General features: G+C 36.9%; 1 protein-coding gene across 1 annotated transcript in view; it reads right to left on the minus strand.

The window, feature by feature from the left end:
- Window positions 1-21032, minus strand: part of LOC139721677 (L-threonine 3-dehydrogenase-like) — a 38864-nt gene that overhangs the window by 12741 nt on the left and 5091 nt on the right. The window contains exons 2-4 of the mRNA XM_071633007.1: window positions 20757-20919; window positions 8356-8565; window positions 2580-2712 (exon numbers count right to left, since the gene is read on the minus strand). Of these exons, the coding sequence (XP_071489108.1) occupies window positions 2580-2712; window positions 8356-8565; window positions 20757-20919 (506 nt within the window). The remainder of the gene's footprint in view (window positions 1-2579; window positions 2713-8355; window positions 8566-20756; window positions 20920-21032) is intronic.

Consider the following 21032-nt stretch of genomic DNA (forward strand, 5'->3'; position numbering starts at 1 on the left):
CGCAAATCACATCATTACACATACGGTATTAACACTCATTCACGTACAGGAAAGTCCTCAAGTCTCCTCCAAAAATCCATCGAAAATCCCAAATTCCACAGTCAAAAGTGCAGAATCGGAACTTTTCCAAGCGCGCGCGAATTAAGTCCAGTTTTAAGAGTATTGTCTACGCGACGGGTCGCGGAAAAAGCGCTAAAAATCGAGAAATACGCCGTTTTCTTGCGGGATATTTTGATTATAGCAAGCCGAGAGTGTGATGATATCAAAGGTCGTATGAGTGTACGATCTTTGATGGTACGATTGTATCCACAAAAGCGCAAAAGAAAAACAAAATTTACGTACCCCCTAGGCAATTACCCCTATGATTAGTGTCTACGGGAATTATTCAATGCAAGGGTTGAATGCAAATGTCTACTGCACCAGTATTCGGCCACCAACGAGCGCCGCAACGTCCCCGATGCAATTTTGCACCAACAGTGTAGAGCGCGATGCATTTTCAGCGGCCTTGCACACGCATTGACATTGAGCACGCATATCGTGCAGAATGACTGCGACCGAGCAAATGCTCCTCCAACGAAAAAAACAATCAATGTTAATTTGAAAAATCATCAAAATACGGGCCAGTTTGTGATGACGGAGAACGAACTTTCATAAATCTAGAAGGACATAGTCCCTCAAATAGGCCTAAACGTAAATTTCGGAATTCTTACGAACATTTGAGCAGCGAAGTCGGATCGTTACGGGGTTAATGTTTTCGTATGGTAGCGGAAAATCGCAAAGTGAGAAACGGGAAATTTTCGGAGTGGTCACTATACCATGGGGTCAAAACTTCAAGGTCACACAGAATTCGCAAGGGTCAACCGATTATCACCAAAATCTAATCGATTCTTTCCTGCCATTATCCAAACATCCCCATAACATTTCGTGCAAATCCGTTTACCCGTTCTCTTGTTATCTTGTACACAAACAAACAAACAAACAAACAAAAAAAAACAAAAAAACAAACAAACAAGCAAACAAACATACGGAACCCTTTACATAACCCCCTGCCGATTTTCATCGGCGTGGGTAAAAAGAAAAACAAAATTTACGTACCCCCTGGGCAATTACCCCCCTACGGCAATTATTCAATGCAAGGGTTGAATGCAAATATCTACTGCACCAGTATTCGGTCACCAACGAGCGCCGCAACGTCCGCGATGCAATTTTGCGCCAACAGGGTAGAGCGCGATGCATTTTCACCGGCCTTGAACACGCATTGACAATGAGTGCGCATATCGTGCAGTGTGACTGGGACCGAGCAAAATTATTTCATGATTGAGGAATGCTCCTCCAACAAACAAACAAAAAAAGAATCAATGTTAATTTGAAAAATCACCAAATACGGGACAGTTTGTGACGACGGAGAGCGAACCCCGAACTTTCATAAATCAAGAAGGACACAGTTCCTCAAATAAACGTAAATTTCGAAATTCTTACGAATGGCGTTGAGCAGCGAACTTGGATCGTCTTACGAACAGAGTTGCATGCAGCGAAGTCGGATCGTTTGGGAGATACGCTTTTGTATATGGCGCGCCGATCGACCAACAACACTGTTTATCGGCGATAAACACTTTATCGAGCGATAAACTCTGTTTATCGAGCGATAAACTCTGTTTATCAAGATGAAGCTCTGTTTATCACACCTTTATCAACTGATAAACTGAATTTTTCTCGATAAACACCGTTTATCGGCGGTCGATAAACAGTGTTTATCACAAAAAACTCTGTTTATCGGTCGATCGATAAACATAGTTTTTCCTCGATAAACACTGTTTATCACTTGGTCGATAAACATAGTTTTTATGATAAACACTGTTTATCACTTGATAAACAGTGTTTTTCGTTCGATAAACACTGTTTATCTCCGATAAACAGTGTTTTTTCAGTGTTTATCGCCGATAAACAGTGTTTTTCGGCGATGAACAGTTAATCGGCATTATTGATCAAATGGCGCGCCATATTTGTATGGTAGCGGAAAATCGCAAAGAAACGGAAAATGTTCGGAGTGGTCACTATACCATGGGGTCAAAACTTCAAGGTCACACAGAATTTGCAAGGGTCAACCGATTATCACCAAAATCTAATCGATTCTTTCCTGTCATTATCCAAACATTCCCTGAACATTTCGTGCAAATCCGTTTACCCGTTCTCTTGTTATCTTGTACACAAACAAACAAACAAACAAACATACAAACAAACAAACAAACAAACAAAAAAACAAACAAACAAACAAACAAACATACGGAACCCTTTACATAACCCCCTGCCGATTACATCGGCGTGGGTAAAAATTAAATCACTTGATCATTATGAAATACTGCCAACTTACCTGCTCTGCTCGATGAATAGCCCAGAAAATTAAAGAATTTCATGCATGGTAAGTGGAGATCTGTCCTATCATATTAAATGCAAATCACAACTTATGGCCAAAATAGTGAGCAAACCCTCAGAACTGTCAATTTCATGACACAAACATTCCCTCCTGCCCCCCTCCCCCCATGTAAAACTAGTAACAAACAAAAAGAAATAAAGACTACCTGCAATGACCGGAATGCCACCGAATGACGGTATTGATCTCAATCTGTATTCGTCGACATCGCTGACAAACACCTTCCTAAAGCCTGTGTGGTGAAGGAATGCACAGCCATACACACCAAGGAGACCTGCCCCCTGTAGGTTGCAACAAGACAGCAATACCGTCAACAAAGAGTACAATACTTATTTTAAAAAAACCAACAACAAAAAACCAAACAGATCCAATTTCTGCCAGACATGGCTTATGGTATGAGAAAAGCAATTGCAAATAATAGATCAGCGATACAATTTGTAAGCCCCCACCCCCCACCCCCGTCCCTCAAAGCAAGAGCATTGAGAAGTGAATTATGACACCACAAAAATCATTTGAATCAAATGTCACACACGTGAGAATATGTGAACAGAAAAAGGCACTTGGAGCAAACTGATGAAATAGGAAGAAAATAGCTCAGGAAATCAAAGTGAAATCACAGGTGCATCACAAATATCATGACTACTGAAAAACGAGGAATGTTCGTGTGCATTTAATATAATTTCACAAATTTTGCAAGAGCCAAGATTTGCGAAATTAAAATGCACGCAAATGTTCTTGTCTACACTATATGCATTTAATGTTAGAGGCAACTCGCGAATATTTCATGCTGCAAAAATATTGTGTTTTACAGTATATCAGTGACAAAGAAGCATATCAAAGTGATGTCAATTAGGTAACTCTTCATACTTTGCTTAAATGGTTGTAAAGTTAATAAATAGTATAGGAATCCTGTTTGTACAGTGAAGGTCAATACCATAGAATGTCAGATATTGCTGCTTCTCGCAATAAATATAAATCCTTTTGACTGAAATTTGTTCAAGAAATATCAATGGCCTTTCATTTTTAAACATCTTAAAACAGAGAAAATCAAAATCCTCACAAAAAGAAAAATCTTGAGAATTATGTCTTTACATCAATTTTTTTAAACACAAAGTGATGACTATTCTGCAAAAATAAGGTCAATTAAAGACAAAGATCCCCAGTACTTTGATGAACATTAAAACTGTCAAAGGTTTTATACCATTTGTCCCATACAACACAAATCTTTAAATAGAAATTTTGCAATCACATCAGTTTTCAGTGCGAGCAATATTTTCCAACCTGACACACATTCCCACACAAACTTCTTTTTGTTAGGCACACAAATGCATACATGTGCTGATATCACATCTCATATCCAATGTCTTGTTAGCTGTACTACCACATACTTTTTCCTGTTCCAGCTCAGTTTGTTACATGTATACTTTGTATGCAAACACACAGTGTGCCTTTCTGATATTTAAGACCGAAGTGACTTTATGGGATTGTTTCAATGGCAACGAATGCTTGACAAATCTCACTTGCAATTTTGTCATCTCTAAAAGTTGAATGTGTGCAGATATGTAATATTACATAGTACTAACCCTAGTGGAAGCATTTCTTCTTCTTCTTCTTCTTTTTTTTTTTTTGTTATTATATGATGTTTTCTGGTCCTTTACATAATTAGTTCTGATACCAGCACTTCTGCATTATAATGTCAGTCAGAATAAATTTATTTTTCTCTTGTTTATCAAAGTATCAAATTCCTCCACTGAAATGTATGACAAATATTTGAGGCACACACACAAATGCACAGCTCCAGTCTCAAGCAACACGCCGCTCACATAAAGCCTCACAGGTAATCTAATGCCAGCTCCAGCATTGTATCTGATAAGTCAACCCGTGATCAAAACACTGAAAACGCGTGATGTTGCCTACATCTCGCATGGAGAATTTCCAGTCAATAAAAGATCAGAGAAAAAAAAAAAGAACAAAGAATTGACTCATTACTGCACTGGTCTGTTTTCTTCCATTTCTAATAAAACGATTCAATTCTTTTCATGTATCAAGAAAGAATTTTGAAGGCTTTCTTTCTAATAACATTTCTGCCATTCCAGAACCCTGGAAAGCAAGTCTTGTGCAGTAGAATACAGGTACTTTGCACACATTTCATATGCATACAATGTCTTCAATTTTGCAATTGAGTTGCAGTTAACCCGTTGAGGACGATTCCCGAGTATACTCGGGCAAGCGTCTATGGGAAATGCGTGTTGTAGCAAAATCAAACCGTCCTCAACGGGTTAACAAACAGTGGTACGATGACTGGTGCAGCATATTACTAAAGTAAAAAAAAGGGCACTAAAGTTTATAGGGAATGATAGGGAAAAGGAAGTCTGCTGAGGGATTTAATTTATATATAATTTCAAATTAAGTACTGAAATGTGGGTTTTTTTTATTTCTGAATAGTAAAAAACCCCACAACTTTTATTGATGTGCTTTATTTTCCTTTATCCTGTTGATATCATTATTCAGTGCACAAAGTCCTCTTTTTACATTAACGCGTTGAGAATGGGCTGATTTTGCTACAAAACGCATTTCCCATAAACCCTTGCCTGAGTATACTCGGGACTCGTCCCAAACAGGTTAAAAAGTTAAAACACTAGGGAAACTTAACAGTCACCATGTCATTGCTAAAATTGGATGTGTTTCAGCCACATTGCAAGGAAGAAAAATTACATTTATCAATCACATGATTCACATCAAATTATCAAATTGTGGATATGTGACCCTGCATCACAAAACACACAGAGAGTCGCCAGGCATGAAATTTTAGTTGAGAGCATAATCTAAAAGAGCAGACTTTAAGCTTTAAAATGATGTATAACTCAAATCAAATGGACTCTCCTAACCTATTTAAATATTGGAAAGAAAACACACACTCAGGAAAAGTGTGAACTGAGAAAAGAGGCTCTGAAATGCAGTGTCTATATTCAAGAGCTAAATCTTTACCAAGGCACGCTGGCCGTGCAAAGAATGGGACAAAAAACAGGATGTAAACCACCAGAGTAACAACAATGAAGGGATTATCAGATTAAACTGAAATTGAGTGTGCCTTATTATCACATTTCGTTCATACCTGATGCTAACTTTCAAAGCAGTAGCATCATCCTTTCAAAAGTTATTAGAGTTGAAAGTGAAGAGTGTGTACAAGGTTTTTAAGAAATGAAAAGAGGACTCTAAAAACACATCTAATCACACTATTCTACCAAAAAAAATGTTCAAGATAAACTGCTAAAAAAACCACACACTTTCCTGCCCGTTTTATAATCCCAAATTTTAGCATAATGTAGAAGAAGACTTGCTCTTTCAGAAAATATGAAAAAGTCAGGATCGGTTAGGTTGACCCATTTCACCTATTTTCAGTCCTCACACAAAATCAGTGTGTGCGACTTTTTGTTCGTTTTGTGGTACACGGTCACATATGATGAAGCATTTCCCCTGTGTATGATTGTATTTGTAAAGAGAAAAAGCTGAATTAAATTTAGATTACAGAAAAACACACAAAAAAGTGTGTGTGTATGCATGTAAAAGAGATACGTGTTGAAAAAAAAAATGTGCAAGTGTATATGCTAATGTGTTCCATGTGCATTTGTGATGGTAACAGTTACTTCTTACTCTGCAGTTGAAAGGTTGATGAAAGCATCACATACAAACTAAAACTGGTGACTAAAACTGATGATGCAATTTTAATATCAAATCTCTCCATGCCTGGCCACCCTATTCTCCCTTCTGAACAGTTGATGTGAAATTGCAATCATTTCTGAGTAGTGGACATGAAATACAGCAATCAATGTTTCATTACTTCTACGTTGCAAGGATCAAATGAATTGCACATCACTACCTAGCACCGATTTCCTTTCATATTGCACTTAACATGATACACCTTCTGTGGCAATAATGCCAATAATGCATCCACTGACTACCCATGGGTATCAATTACTGTGACTGACTGGGAAACTCATTAAGAGATGAATGTGTTGCAGGAAATTGATGTACACTTCTGGTGTACCATCACAACTTATTTTCAACATGCTTGGTGATGGGTTGTGTTCATCCACCATTTTTGTACTTTCCAGTTATTCTATTGCTTCTAGATCTTTACATGTACCTCTATTCTTAATTCTTTTCACACATTTTGCCAGAAATGCTGAATTTTCATGGATTAAGGCCATTATTTACATGCTAGGTTACAAGTCTCACTTATTTACTTACTTATTTATCTATTTATTCATTCATTCATTTATTTATATATTTATTTGTTAGTCTTGTTTTAATAGGGTGACTCCATTGGTTAGTTGAACACTATTATTTATGGAGGTCCTGCATGAACAATAAAACATCAAAACAGCATAAAATCAACAAACTTAACAATACATATTACATACATATACAATCATAAAACAATACATACGTAGGTAGAGCCTGTAACTGCAAAACATGTATAGTAACAGCAGATTCAAATGGGTCTGATGGCCCAGTGGAGTTCAAACTGATTTTGATTGATAGAATCTTGCCCCTCTCAGCCAGCTGTTCTGCATCTATTTGAACATTTCCATCCAAAACACACAGGTTTGATCTGATGTTCGCCAACTTGTCATTCTATATTATACTACATGATAACTGTACTTCTATAAAGTGTGCCTATTGATGTCAACCTCGTAGAACCTTTCTAAATAATGCTGGAAATACATGTACATAGAGATCCACTGCGTCTCATCCAAGATTGAGGCTTGATCAGATTGAGGTTCTTCAGCGGACAAAAAACAAGTGACTATACCCTGCATGGTATTGCGGTAAATATCCCCGATGATACACAAAAACACACACACATCAAATGTTAGCTCAAGATATTACTCCTAGGCAAACACATTTAGCTAGATCAAATCAAAACACTCTCTTGCACTCACCTTGTGTGTGCCTTATGACAGACTGAACACTGCTGGTGTCACAGTACAGGGAATTTTTTAGATGACAGGTTTAGTTTTAGCATGAACATGTATGTATGCAATACCATTCATCTTTGTGTCAATGGAAGTTAAATTGCGACATCAATCCATATTTGAGTTGACAACAACAATAGCAAGAGAAAATCAAGAAAGAGAATGTAAATAGCTATACCTATAAAATGAGAATGGTGATGTGTGATTTTGAAGCTCCACACAATTTCATGAAAGAGCAGCAAAACTGCCATAAATGCATTATTCATTATGCAAATCAGATGAGGTGATCTCACATATATCTCTCCTGATGACCAGCTCACACTTTTTCATCAAATGTCCACAATTGAACATAAATCATAAGGAAAATCTTGCATCTCTTGCATCCTAATTATTGTCGCACTGTAGCAATATCTGGATAGTGATGCATTCTGTGGGGCTGAAGGGGTTGTGGCTAGCAATCACTTATTTAGCAAAAGCACAGTTTACACTGTTTTTGTATATACAACAACCAACTGCTGGGACAGCTGTGAACAATGACATCATCATGTCATCTTATTTGCATGTGGATGTGATCTATACCACTGTTTTGTTAAAATTGAAAAAAAGAAAAGAAAAGAAAAAGCATTGATGAGCTTCTACCATTCCAATGCTTGATTCAACTCTGTTTATAGGAGTCAACTTGAGCATGGGGTGACTAAATACTTTTGAGTCTACTCCTGGCTATCCGCATCATTGTTAAAAATGGGACATTTTTCATTAGGCACAAGATGAATTAGATGTGCTTTTAAATCTAAGTGGAAGCAAAGATATGAAATAATACTACATTATACACTAGCAAAACATTTTGGGTGCTTTGATTTTCATGCAAGCTTCACGTCGCACACAAAATGCACAAAAATTTCGACACCATTAAAGTTCAAACTCTACAGTAATTCACTGTACTACCTGGAGGAGAACTGCTTTCTTATCTGCATTCTGGTGAGAAAAAGAGAGAATGGCATTGACCATGGTTGCTAGGGAACAGTTGATAGGGGCAGCCATCTTGTCAGACACGTGGTCAGGGATGGAGTACACGTTGGTTCCGGGATGCAGGATGATGTGCGTTGCATAGCAACCACTCAGTGGTCTCTCACTTGTTATTTGGCTGTGGCCATACTGGAAAGGGATGAAACAAAACAACATGAGCAGGATTTGACGGTGTGATTTCTTTAAAGGGAAGGTAAACCCAAAAAGCAATGTGGATTAAGTGAAAGCAGCAACATTAGTAGAACACATCAGTGAAAGTTTGAGGAAAATCGGACAATCGATGCAAAAGTTATGAATTTTTAAAGTTTTGGTGTTGGAACCACTGGATGAGGAGACTACTAGAGGATATGACGTATGAGTGGACAACGATACAAAGAAAATATAAAGGAAATTCAACAAAAATTCACTTTTCTAGAATTATGAAAGAGCAATGGACCAACCTCTTTCAGAAAGCAGGGGGAATAATTGCTACCCTTAACATATGTCAATATCAAGTTGATGGAATTTGTAATTTTCATGAAAAATGGATTTTTGTAGAATTTTCTTTATATTTTCTTGGTATTGTTGTCCACTCATACGTCATAACCTCTAGTAGTCTCCTCGTCCAGCGGTTCCAACACCAAAACTTTAAAAATTCATAACTTTTGCATCGATTGTCCGACTTTCTTCAAACTTTCACTGATGTGTTCTACTTATGTTGCTGCTTTCACTCAATCCACATTGCTCTTGGGGTTTATCTTCCCTTTAAAGAGAACTTTGATAAATGTAACCATTTTGTCATTATTTTCAACTTTATTACAAATGCATCAGCTCACATACATCATGTTCAAAATGTGTCAATGGCGTTAAAAAATCCATGCTGTAGAGAGAAAAACAAGGACTGATTGGTTAGGAAGGATACAAGTGATATGAGAATTACCCTGTGGGAAAAAGAAAACAACTTTTAAAAAGCAAAAATATAGTTCTTGTATGGCTGCAGAACTGTTGATTTTTGCTTTGAAATGTACAATGCAATATTGTATGTTACATACATGTGTAAGAAATGTGCGGAATAATGCAGCAATGATAAGATTTCAGTTGAATAATGACAAAAATGTGAATAATTAGCCAGAAAGGTTCGCCAGAAGTCCACAATCTACGAACTTCCCGGATCTTGGTTGCTAGTAATTTTTCATTATCAATTCTCAATAATCGACAAATTGAACCACAGTGATCCCCCAAAGTAGCGTGAATCACATGCAGCTTCTTGGAAAGTACAATTGCAAGGGCACAATCAATTATCAGTATCCCTAACATTCTACAGTCCAAGTAAAAGTCATTTACAACGATCAAAATCATTCTATACTTTTGATCTCAAAATACCGGTACTCCAAATCATCCTGGCAATTTATGTCAGACAGGTAGGTTTCTTGGTAGATCCTTTTGATGTATTGCAAGCAAATCCCACATGGTGGACAATTAATTCCGAAACATCTCCGAGAACTACGTTTTAGCTTTAAGGGTTTAACAAATTGCTAGTTACAAGAGTTTTCAAACATTTCAATGATAAATGTATCATTTTCAGTTTTTCATTCTCAGCTGGATGTCATAATTTAGATCAATTTCTCATTAATTTCTCACAACCACATTCCCAAGTGTTAAAGATGATTGCCAGAGAGACCAATTCGAGACCTAAGCCCTAGCTGCCATGGAGATGATGAAATAAACAGCTATAGAATTTGACGCACATGGACATTCCAATTACTACGGTTGACATTTCAGCAATACCTGGACTGAAGCTAAAGGCAGCTTGCCTGTTATAGTTTCTGTTTGTTAGTTTTTTTTTCTTTCACATAGCAAACATCAGAAACATGACGTCCATGTAAGCATATCTCTGGCAAATTCAATGTCTTGAAATGTGTAAGCAGAAAATCTTTAAAATCAATGAGTAAGTCAAGATCAAAATATGGTTGTTATGTGAGTGATGAAAAAAAAAAATCACTACAAAAGACTGTTTCCACCCATGTCTTTGAAAGTAAAATTGCAACTCCAGTTACTAAAATTTGTATTGATTTTCAATAGCCTACTTGGCATGACTAATGTTTATCGATATATTACTAAATACTAATAGTAACTAGAAATGTCGCTATGGCGACTTGATGCCTCCGCCATAATGCATGATTCTCCCAATAGGTGTATAGTATAATGTCTTCACAATGTGAGATAACAGTTTCATATAACTGGCAAAATATTGAAATGACAGGTTTGTCAGAAATGTCTTAAATGTTCACTTTCCTTGAACTGGGTTTGCTATAATTGTCTAAGAGTGCAGGTACACATATTTGGGGAATTGAGAATTTTTACTTGAATTCTGACGGACCCTTTTATAAGTTTATGCATTGAGTAATTTCCCCGGTATGAAGAAAGAGTGTAATTACAGTACAAAATAGATTTTTTTTTTTTTTTTTTTTTTTTTTGTGGGGGGGGGGGGCCTTGAAACCTGGCCTTTGACCCTTAACCTTTGACCTTTGACCTTCTGGCTGGAAATTTCCTGGAGAATCTCCATTAGGTAATGCATGTATATATTAAGTTTTAAAACTAATAATGCATGCATTGCATATACTGGTATATGAGGGAAATAAAATTTTTTTGACCTTTGACCCCTGACTATTGACCCTTGACCCCTAAATTCCCTATAATCCCTGCCAGTCAGTTCATGCGTATGTACCAAGTTCCATGAAGATACATTGAACCATTTGCGAGAAAAGTGAAATTGTAACATTTTCACCTAATCTTCGACCTTTTGACCTTTGACCTTATGACATGAAACTCTCTCTGGAGAATTTTTATGCAGTAGTACATGTCTACACTAAGTTTCAAGAAAATACCTTTGGGCATTGCATGGAAATGGGGAAATAGCAACTTTTTTGCATTTGACCTTGACCTTTCGACCTTTGACCTCTTGCCAATGTCACTAAAATCTACTCAACTAATTGCCGTATCATACATCATCCTTGGACCAAGTTTGGTGAAAGCTGCTTCATCCAGTTTTGAATTATCACGTGTAAAAAGATAAATTTTAGGATTTGACCTTGATCTTTGACCTTTGACCTCGGTCCGATTTCACTCAAAAATTATTGGAGTAATTGTCCCACCATATATCATCCTTGGACAAAGTTTGGTGAAATTTGCTTGATCCAGTCTTGAGTTATCGCGTAAAAAGATAAAATTTCATGATTTGACCTTGACCTTTGACCTTTGATCTTTGGCCGATTTCACCCAAAATCTAATCAAGCAATTTCCCTATCATACTTAATACTTGGACCAAGTTTGGTAAAATTCCGGTCAATATTACTCAAGTTATCGCGTAAACGAATGCGGACGGACGTACAGACGTATGGACGGACGGACAACCCAAAAACATAATGCCTCTAGCACCACTTCGTGGCGGAGGCATAAAAATCTAATTACAATAATAATAATTTACATTGCTTATATAGTGCACGACACATAGTTGTGTATGTCCCTATGCACTCTAATTTAAGCAATTATAAGCTTAATTTCTTTTTAAACAAATGACGAACACAAGATCAAGTGGAAATAAAAAGGATGTAACTCCACAAACAACCATTACCGGTACTTACATCCTTCTGGTATTCAACTGACTGAGAATGCAATCATGAGATTAATTTCACAGTTATATGATTGAGACAGGTATCTTCTGATGTCAATTTATGAGTGAGTTGACTTTGTTGTATTGGAACAGTCATAACATTCTCACCAAGTGATCTGTCTGATGATTTTACTAAACTTTTAATGATTGATTCTATATCAGGTGTAACTTCATATTAAAGGGAGGCAGTCCTGAGATTTTCACTGTAATGATAATTAAGAAGAGTAAAAAACATAACCTTTCACCAGTTTATATGCGTGGAAATGAAAAACTGTCTCCGTACGCGATTTTTGAAAAATAATTCCTGCAAGCGATCGTGTAAGAGCCGGCAAAAAGATGCTGCGTCATGCATGCCCTACTCACCAAGTTGACAGCCGTGCCTCTAAAAGCCAATTTAAGTGTTCAAATGATCAGTTGTAATATTATCATAAAATGTGAAAGTATGTGATTTTATTATTTCAAACAAAATATTTCAAGCTTAGTTATATATAATTCATGAAAAATCAATATTGTTAACATAAATTTACATGTATTTTTAAATCAAATATACCATGAACTTCACATGGGGAAAATCTCTTTGCATCAAGTATAGGCACGGTCCTTTTCTAGCTTCCGTCCGTGTTGCATACTTCTTAGCGTACAAACCACTCTCGCGCGCGAATTCTTACCATTATGTACACAGTACTCCGTCTAGCTGAGTTTGGCATTCAAACTGAAGATAACCAGTGCATAAGAGAGTCGAATTCTTCGAAGAAAATATTGTTTGTATCTCGATATTTCTGTAAGTACTCAGATATCGCCTTTCCTCGAAAAAAAATATGACGTCTGCCGGGCAGGGTAAACACAGGGGGTCGTGGGGATATGATTTCGCTCCACTTTGCCGTGCATGTCCAGTCGGCACTGGCAGCAGCTAGCTCAGTGGCACTGTACTGCAGTCCAACCCTGGCTGCAGCCCACCGTAAATGAAACATAGCTAGCCACTTTTCTTACCTCTCTACGATTTTTTTTTCCTCGGTTCTCTTCGAAGTCAATGCTCGAGGTGTTTCTGTTTCATAACTCATGTGAGCAAATGGTCGGGATTGCATCTGGCTTCAGGAGTTTTCTTGGTTTATAACTGAGGGCCACAGCCTGCCGGTCCACGTAAAAACATTGCTTCTCAAATGGTCCACGCACAGGTAGGTCACAACACGGTATCGAGATTTTGTAGGCCCTAAGTTTCTTATGTTCGGCTTCGTTGTACCGAGATTTCCCAGCCATACAGCTCACCTTTCACGATACGTTTGTGGGTCTGGGACGGGAAAAGGATTTTCCTGGGAAATTTTCTGCACGATTCAAGCAAAACTACTTATGTAAGATAGCCTGACCAGACGACGCTGAATGCGGTCGCCCCTCTAGTGTACTAGTAGGTCTGTGTAGAATCGTTTCTACCTACAATCTGTACGTACTAGAACATGTATGCGCGGCGACAGGGCTGCAGCTGCGCTTGTGATAGACCGGAAAAGTGAAAAGGGCAAACCGCGTACGGGGTATCTACCGTAAATCTAGTTGTACCGCCCACACGTTTACTGTGAAAATATACAATACACGATACACACACACACACACGCACGCACACACACACACACACACACACTTTTTCTTTTTTTTTCAACGATGTTTATTCTGTTCCATTCAAAGTAATAGAAAAAAAATAACAATTTTCATTTGCTACAATTGAAATGACGAAAATATACATTTGTGATCATAATAGCAAATTTGCTATTGCTGTACATAATGACATAACAAAAATTACATTTTCATGAACAATTATCAATTTACATACAGTCACTTCCCCTATGCTCTCAAAAAAATTGCTTAAATTTAACAGTGATAATTCAATTCTTCTAGCCTTAATCTTAATAATCATCCAAATGAATTATGCAGCAAAATTATACAGTAATAAATAATGGAACCATATTATTTATCAACCAATACCCGCCCACCTACTAACTCATATCCCTTACTGAGTCCCTATGACCACCCCCACCAGTTCCCTCCCTTCCTGTTTCCTCCCCCACCCCTATCTGTACACATGCAACACACAAAACACACACAAACACACCCATACACACACACGTACACATGCACCTAATTTGGTTAACTGCTCTTGCCTACACATCACAATATAGTAAATATAGTTATATAATCAGCCCGCCAACAGGCTGACAGGAACGCATGGGAAAGGAGGGGGAGAAAATACAAAACATCACAAGAGAAAAAAAAAGAAGAAGAAGAAGAAGAGGAGGAGGAATGAAGGAAAGGAAAAAAAAATGAAGAAAAGAAAGAGTGGAATACTATGGAAACATTACTATTTTCATAAAAGTCACAGACGTTGCACGTAGCTTCAGACTGGTTTATTCAACGAAGTCTCAAAATATTCCCATTTTTGTAAATGTACATGTAGCTTCCCAGCCTTGGTCGCAAGGATTTTTTCCTCATTTATTAATTCAACAATAATCTTTTGCATCTTTTCTCCAGTGGGTAACTTATTTCCCGTTCTAGATTTAAAAATGATGTATTTTGTTAAGATAATCAAAGTATTTACACATTTTGATCTATTTGAATAACCAGAGATTCCCCCAAATATATCTCTCCAATTCATATTCCTTAACTCATTTATATCAAAATAATTAATTATGAATTCCCATAACGGTTTCACTTTAACACAGTGTAAAAATAAATGCAGATAAGTTTCAGGCTCATGTTGGCAGAAGGAACAAAGGCTGTCTGTTACAAAACCAAACTTCATTAAACGCTCCTTAGTGTAAACTACGCCATGTAACATCATAAATTGAAATTCTCTATATTTTCTTATCAATGTACACTTACTCAGTTTAATAAATAGATCTTTTATTTCTTTGTTTGTATAATCATAGCTACTGTGGTCATCTTTGATTTGTAAAACATAAGATGACTGTAAATCTTCCACCATAGCCTCATATATTTTTCTCGATTTTAAAACTTGCAAATTTACTCTCTGACCAGAAAAAAATCAATTTTAAGTCAAAGTTTGTGGAATCAACTTGCTGAAGTGTACCTGCTCTCATAGAATCCTTCCATTTCTGGGGTATAGCATTAAATATATCATTCAGTTTAAGCAATTCTTCTACCTTAAAACCAAGACCCAAGCTTTGAAAATGTGACTGAGATCTCAAATGACCGTTATCTAATATATCTTGTATTGTAATTATTCCTGCATCAAATAAATCTCTATGAAAAAACATCCTACCTGCTATACGTACACTCCTATTATTAAATATTATTGGATTTACAACCTCATTTTCCAATTGTCTATATTTATAGATATCGAGCCAAACCTTCAATATTTCCGAATAAAAAGGTGGTACATTATCTGTCATAACAGATGAATCAAAGTCACACATAAACAGGAATCTACCTCCTACAGTACTAAAACAGAAGTCAAAAAATAATTTCCACCCAACTTCTTTTTCTCCATATAGAAGGCGTTTTAGCCACATAATACGTTGTGCCTTAACAAATAACCAAAAGTTCGTCATTCTTAAACCCCCAAACTCATAATCTTGATACATAATATTTCTCTTTATACGGTCTTTGCCATGCCATAAGAAATCAAAGGTAATTTTTTCGACTTCTGAAAATACCCACTGAGGAACAACAATAAGTGATGCTACATAATTTAATTTTGACAAGGCGAATGTTTTCATAAGATGTATTTTTCCCATAAGTGTTAAATCTCTTTCTTTCCACCATCCTAAAAGACTTTTTATCTTACTTAATATTTCTTTAAAATTTAAATTCTCTTTTGCCTTAACATCTAAGGAAAAATAAATTCCTAATATTTTGATTTCTTGAACAAAATTCCCAAACAAATGAATATTTGGCCTATCTTTTTCCTCCCCAAGCCATAAGAAATTAGTCTTCCCTTTATTTATTTTGAGACCACTTATTTTCCCAAATTCATCAAATAAAAATTGTAACCTTTTAATTGAACCCTCATCTTTCACAAACAAAGAAATATCATCCGCGTATAAAATTTGTTTTATTTCATTTTGACCAAATTTAATTCCATTAATATCCTTATCTTTTCTAATAACTCCAGCTAAAGTTTCCATAGCTAATAAAGATATATATGGAGACAGAGGATCACCCTGCCTCACACCCCGTTTGATATTAAAGTACCCCGTTGAGTTTCCACCGTTCATAACACAGCTACTGATATCCGTGTACAAGACTTTAACCCAAAATTGAAATGAATTCCCGAAACCAAATAATTGCAGAATTTTTTATAAAAAGATATGGGCTACCGAATCAAATGCTTTCTCAAAGTCCACCGCAACTAGATAACCGCAAGGATGTTCCAATGCATGAAAAAGAATGTCATCTATTATTCTTACAGCTTCTCCGATATTTCTGTTTTTCATATAACCTACTTGATCATGATGAATAATTTCCGGTAACACCTTTTGAATCCTTTTAGCTAATATTTTTGATAAAATCTTATAGTCAACATTTAACAAAGTAATAGGTCTATAGTTTTGAACATACATACCATCTTTACCTTCCTTCTCTATAAGTGTAATTACTCCTTGCTTTTGAGATGTAGACAGTTCCCCCCTATTATATGCCTCATTTAGCGTTTCAACTAAAATATCTCCTAAAACTGGCCAAAAAGTATTATAAAACTCCACAGTAAATCCATCATTTCCCGGAGACTTATTAACTTTCATTTCCTTCAAAACTTCATAACATTCATTTTTAGTTACTTCACCTTCACATAAATTTCTACTTTCTTCATTTAATTTGGGGATACCAGATAAAAACATCAACTTTTCATCTTCAAGGATATCACAAGCAGAATACAATTTTTCATAAAATATTCTAATAATTTTCAAAATCTCATTTTTATCTGACACTATTTCTTTCTTTTCATTGTATACTTCTTTGATAACACTTTTCCTTTTCTTAGATTTCAACAACTGTTCAAAATACTGTGTTTTCTGTTCTCCCTCTTCATACCACTCTGCTCTTGACCTGATTCTCAGACCTTGGCGAGAATAATCATACAAATTGTTTAGTGCTGTTTTTTTCTCTTCAATTTCATCCGTTATAAATTTTACAGGTAAAGTCAATAATTGAGTTTGTAAATGACTTATTTCTGATTCTAACTTTTCTATTTCCTTTCTCCTTCGTTTTGCCTTCTCCTTCGAATAATTGATTATAATATTTCTCATTTTCATCTTTAAAAAATCCCAAAAAAGTAATTTATCCTGGATTTCTGGAATCAATTGTTCCCTTAATTGATAAATTTTCTCATTCAACATATTAACAAACTCAAGATCTGCACATAAACTATTATTGAATTTCCAATAAGATTTACCAAATGAAAATTTATCTGCTAGATTCTTAAGTTGTAACAAAATACATGAATGATCAGGTGTAATTGACGTAATGATATCGCACTTATTAACCAAATTAAGTGCATTAGAGGAAAAAAACCAATAGTCTAAACGACTTTGAACGATTGGCCACTTTTGCCTAAAAGTAAATTCCCTTTTATCCGGGTTTCTTTTTCGCCACACATCTTCTAGCTCATACCTTCTCAAAAATTCTTCCAATTTCTCATTAAACTTAGTTTTTATAATATTCTTTTGCCCCATATAATCTAATTTTCCATTCATGAGTATATTAAAATCTCCCCCTAAAACTACGAGCTGAGAAGGATCATACAATTCCGCTATCTTAGTATTTAGCTTATCCAAATATTCAAACTGTGTTTTTTCTTTATCTCTAGTTGGGAAATATCAATTACCTACTAATATTTTCACGCTTCTCAGTTCTCCCTTCAGTAATATATAACGCCCATCTTTATCTAATAAAACATTCTCAAATTTAAACTTTAAATTTGGGGATAACAAAACTAAAGTTCCCCTACTATGGTTTGATCCATGGCTGAAAAACATTGAGCCATCCCACTCTGAGCTCCACCTTTCCTCTACATCAACAGTACTATAAGTTTCTTGAAGAAAAACAATGTCACTTCCTTTGCTTTTACACCATGCAAAAATGTTATTCCTCTTAGCCCTATCCCTTATTCCCCGAACATTCAAAGAAATTAACGTAAGATGCTCATTTGTTTCCATTATATAACAAGATTCTCATTATGAATGATAAAGCATGCATTGGCACAAGACATGAATAATACAAAGTCCTCTCCCATGCGTTCCCGTTCAGGCCTCTCCAAGAATTTCCATCGAGTTGAGAGTACAAAGAGAGCACAGCTGATTTGTATAAACATGTAATTAGTTTGAGTGCGAGCAAATAGCAGAACCATCACAGAAAAGGAACCTATGTCTCCTTCCAACTGCACATGTGGTACAAACATTCCAAACACACAACATCTAACATACCTCAACCACGCCCTATCCATATCCCTAGATACCGATCCCTAACCCAGCCAATAAATTGAGGAAAAAAACAAAAGTGAAAAAAAAAAAACTATATGTAGCTGGCGAGTGGCGATATATGCAGACTTGCATTGACATTCAGCCTACACGCCCCAACAAAATTTTCATTTTTATGAGTATCTTGCCTATAGCCTAGATAGCTTATGACAGTTGCAAAACTAAACCTCATAAAATCTTAGATAATAGAAAGAAAGTCGAAACCCGCATAGTAGTGAAGGACATGGTAATGACGTAGTTTATATATCGTAATGAAGTAAATCTCATTATGATATTCAAGTACGTCAACCCTTTCCAATAGCAAATATTTTTTAAAACAATACATGTATTTCAACCAGCAGAACAAAGGAGAAACTAATTAATTTATAATGTCCTTCCAATCGAAATAAATCGCAATAAATAAAATATGTGACCCTGCACCTCAAAACAAAAACAAAAAGTCGCGAACATGAATTTCCACATAAGACCCCACTCTGAAAGAGCAGACCCTAAGCCTTAAAGATGTACAACTCAAACCAAATAGACTTTGTTCTGTTATGTTAGATGTTAAATGAAAAAGGGATTCCAAAAACACACCCAATCACATCACTCTACAAAAAATGTTCGAGACAAACCGCCAAAAACACACCCTCCTGCCCTTCCCACGATACCAAATTTTAGCATGATGCAAAAGAAGACCCGCTCCCTCATGAAAAAATCAAGTCCGGCCAAGCCGACCCACCCCACTCACTTTCAGTCCCCACGCACACACACACACACACACACACACACACACACACACACACACACACACACACAGTACGTAGAAACAATGTCAAATACTAGTAGCCACCGACTTCTTCATGCATCCGGGTAACTAAGGAGCGTACGGATAATGAGCAGAACACGGCTGGGAAGAGTTGTGCCTCGGTCCGCGGTGACGTCTGACTCTCTGAGAGGATTTGCTCATTAGCATATTCACCATGCAGATTCACACTTTTTCAACCAAAGTTTGCGAGCTTATTTGATGATTTGAAAGTTTGTTTTTGGTGAAAGTAGTTCATTGGAGGTACCAACAACAACATTTTTTTTTTTTTTAATTCGTGAGGATTGCCTCACTATAATTTCTTTCTGAAGAGAATTTTCCATTGACTAAGTACTGGGGTCCATGTCATTTATAGTGTTGAGTAGCTATCAGAATTGCTACTCAAGTATAATGGCAGTCACTACAATAACAACTTTATTGCTTACAGCTGACTGACTGTTGCTTAGTTGCCACCGTAGAAACTGCAACTAGTGATCAAGCTTTGTATTGCTTTTGAACAGAGGCTCAGTGAGTGTATACTTAGATACTGCAGTACAATTCCTAATGACTACTGTAAACATAAATATTTTTGTGTCATGATTTTTTCTTTTTTTTTGCGCTGAGCAGCTTGAAAGCTTTTTCTGGGGTTGTTGAATTCGCATTGCACAAATTGTCAGCCCATTCACAATGTGCAGAGGAAATTGTGAAAACATTTATGTGGGTTTTAAGCTAGTATCTCACCAACAGAGACGTCTCTGCGACGTCTCCAACTTATCAGTCGCAGCAGTCGTGGAGACGTCTTCAACATAAAAATGGCTTGCGGTCTCAACAAGGAGACGTCCCTGAGATGAGTTATGGCAGGTGTCAAAAAATTTCAAACATGATGGAGCCATTGCAGGATCACCTGACTTAATCTAGGCAGGATGTCAGCACGCAGATGGTCACGTGGTTTCTAAAGTAGGTCAAACAGCGTCAAATAGAGTCGCGGAGATGTCTCCGTGACCTCTCACCAGTTTTTCTGGTCTCCAGCAGGTCTCGGCGACGTCTCAGAGACGTCTCAGAGACATCGCAGAGACGTCTCAGCAGTCGCGGATATAATTAGTCTCTGCGACGTCTCCACAACTGATGGAGACGTCTTGGAGACGTCGCAGAGACTTCGCGAAAAATTGAACATGTTTAAAGTTCTTGCGACTCCTCGGAGACTCTGTAATTTTCAGGAGACGTCTCGCAGACGTCGCGGAGACGTCTCTGCAACTAGCAAAATCTGGAGTCGCGAGCTAGTCGCGAACTAGTTTCAAGCCCGGTGAGATACCCCACTTTAGAATTCGCGCCAGCCAGAAGTAGCACGAAATACGTGAAAATGAATGTACCGCAAAAATTTCTGCGTTTACAGTAACTGTACCTTGAAGAGGCTTCGGCACTTCTGTGGTAGCCCCACTCTGCATCGATCGCAGTTGGCACACACGTCAGCCACGCTGAAGGTGATCCGCTGACCAACTTGCAGTCCAGACTCTCGCCCACGTTTGTGTGCTAGCACCTCCAGTACAGCCTCATGACCAAGGGCACTAAAAACAGTCAGAAGAGAAAATCTTCTATCAGGCTGAAAATACATTTAGTACACAATGTTAATCTGTTTGAAGCATGTTCAAATCTATGAATATAAAGTATCAAACACAGG

This window comes from Diadema antillarum, unplaced genomic scaffold, assembly GCF_040938485.1.
Source record: "Diadema antillarum isolate AM-2024a unplaced genomic scaffold, OU_Dant_1.0 scf00000147, whole genome shotgun sequence".
Lineage (NCBI taxonomy): Eukaryota > Metazoa > Echinodermata > Echinoidea > Diadematoida > Diadematidae > Diadema > Diadema antillarum.